Raw genomic sequence first — 2,686 nt, forward strand, 5'->3', positions numbered from 1 at the left:
AGGGCGCACCGCCCAGCTTGGGGCGTATATAGCTGAGGCCCCCAACCAGGAATGGTCTCCGCGTAGGGCGTTGTTTTACGTGGCGGAGAACCTCGAGATGGAGGGCGTACACACCCCGGCGACGTGGCTTCATAACCACGCGCTGGATCCAGAGGCAAGTACGCCCGAATGGGCGTCGCGGATGCTAGAGTCGTATCCGACTCGCCGCGCCAGGATAGTGGAGGAGAGCACTACTGAACAGCAGTCGGGGCAACAATTGCAACCACCACCACCTGAACCCGCGAACCAACAATATGCGCAACCGTTGGTTGCAGAGGTCGCGGACGAGTCACCGTTCTGACTAAATACAGCCTACGAAACGGCGACCGAGCAACTGCAGGAGTTGCCGGACATGGGCCTCGGATTGATACAGGATGGGAAAACTGTTCAACCGAACAGTAACCCTGCCCCTGAATTTCATCAACGGTTAGAGGCTGCACTGGCTCGTACTCGAGACCAGCGTGAGCAGAACGCGGGCATCGCGGGTCAATCGAACCGCGTTGCGTCTCGTCCCGGAAGTCGGGAGTCGCCTACGACCCTCGCCTCAAGGACACCACCGTCGTATCCCCCAGGATACGGACCGCAAACCACCCGATCGTCCGCGCCGAATCCGCCGAACCAACAGTCGGCCGCGACGGTTAGGGTCACCAACGTAGCGGCCCAGCCAGAACGTCGCTGGAGCGTCCACTTTGGACAGGATAACGCCCACCGCGCGCCGACGAGATCGTCGCCGTTAGCGGCCTACCCTCCCTACGTCGCACTCGGCGTGTCAGCACCGCCCACTCACGTTCATTCGAACATGGGCTCGATAAGTGGGCATCGCAACCGGCCTAGTGCACCACAGGTGCATCCAGCCGCTTCGGCCGCCCCATACGTAGGAGCGACGTCCACCATTGGTGGATATCAGCTGCCTCTAATGGGTACGCCAAGCCAGGTAGCGGCGAGCCCTGACCACACCAATCTCCGAGACAGTCTCGGAATCAGCATGATCCTGAGCATATTCGACAAGTGTCTGGGTGAAGACCCCGACGAACCACTACCGCCATACCTCAAGCAGATCAAACTGAAGGCACCCGACCCTTTCGATGGAAAGGACGACAACGATGCCTTCAACGTCTGGCTAGAGAATCTCTTGTCCTATCTGGACACCCTCAGACTGAGGGGACCGGACTTGGATATTCAGAGAATATCCTTCACCCGTCAGTGCTTGACGGGTGAAGCGGCAGTCTGGTATCAGCAGACGGTTACGTCGCTGATACGGCCAGTAGGTAGGCCCATGTCACACCTCGAGTCCATCATAGGACTATACCGCCGTTTCATCCTAACGGATCAGTTCGCTGTAGCAGCGCGCGAGTTTGCGAGCGTTCGATTCGAACCTCACAATGGCGGTGTATCGAGGCTGTATGACCGACTGGTCTATTACGCGGAACGAATGTTCCAGCCACCGACTCAACAGGACATCAAGGAGCGGTTTGTAGCAGCGCTACCCGCTTCCATCGAGCGCGAGCTGACTATCAGCCGGGGCCTGCACATTCGCCGCGACGACTTCGTGACATTCGTGTCTGCCGCGCGCGAGATAGAGGAAGCAATGGCTTCCTTTAGGTCGCGTCGAGGGCATGATGGGTCACAACAGCAGACGTCGACGTCAACGCCGCCGCGCCATAGCTCGACTTCCAAAGGGAAGTACCGAGCGGATCGACCCCCTTCTCAACAGGCCCCACAACCTCGACCGGGTGGTTCGGGTCAGAGACCAGAACGGAAAGGGCAACCTTTCCATAAGGACGGTCGACCACATCGTCAAGAGGTACCGCGACAGGGACAGTCGAAATCGACGCCTCCCAACATTGGATCATCGGGGGGTAACAACCCCAATGTCAAATGCTTCAAGTGCGGCAGACAGGGTCATATTTCGACTGACCCAAAGTGTCCGCAATATGGCAAGCCCGGCCGTATGTACGCCCAGCGGATCGTCAACGCCGACGACTTGGACGGTGAGGCCGACGGCCTCTCTCAGCAGATCCTACAGCAACAGAGCGGTCCAGAGGACATGCCTGGAGAGGTCCAGGGCGACGTCGATGACGACGTGGATCTAGCGGAGTAGGATTACGACGCCTACCACTTGGACTACGATTCTCCAGAGGATGAGCCTGACTGGGATGACGACGAAGGCCGCCGTGACGAGTTCTACGTCATGCGCGCCGAACCCGTCTTCGCGACCCCGGACGAGGAGAAGGAGGCGGTCCCGTCTTCCATCGAATACGATGCGAAGCGTATCCTGCAGTCCTTCCAATTGGAAGCCACGACCACACCTACCAAATCCCTCAAGAATGCGTGGCTGTACGATTCCCGTATACGCCGGTTGAAGGATCCAAAGGATCAACCAGTGCACGACCCAGAAGCCCAGCAGCCGATATGCATCGAGACGATGATTAACGGCGTGCCTGCGTACACCCTGATTGACACGGGTTGTACGATGGTGGCCATGTCACCAGGGCAGGCCTTCATCTCCAAGGTGGATCGAATCGATCTGCAGGAGCAGATGAGCCTACAGCTGGGCACGAAGGGCAGCCGCACGCGCATCAACCACGGTGCCTGAGCCATGATTAAGGTTGGCTCGATGAGCGAGCCGTGTTATTTCGACGTGGTC

At 58.7% G+C, this 2,686-nt stretch overlaps 1 protein-coding gene across 1 annotated transcript; it reads left to right on the top strand.

Annotated features, from left to right (window-relative positions):
• Nucleotides 1-391: 391 nt before the first annotated feature.
• DICSQDRAFT_175958 (uncharacterized protein) lies at nucleotides 392-2,635 on the top strand (the record flags this gene model as incomplete). Its single annotated transcript, XM_007371795.1, has 2 exons — nucleotides 392-2,122; nucleotides 2,180-2,635. 2 exons carry the CDS (start codon nucleotides 392-394, stop codon nucleotides 2,633-2,635), a joined length of 2,187 nt encoding a protein of 728 aa, XP_007371857.1.
• Nucleotides 2,636-2,686: the final 51 nt, after the last annotated feature.

The sequence above is a fragment of the Dichomitus squalens genome (genome assembly GCF_000275845.1).
Source record: "Dichomitus squalens LYAD-421 SS1 unplaced genomic scaffold DICSQscaffold_295, whole genome shotgun sequence".
Lineage (NCBI taxonomy): Eukaryota > Fungi > Basidiomycota > Agaricomycetes > Polyporales > Polyporaceae > Dichomitus > Dichomitus squalens.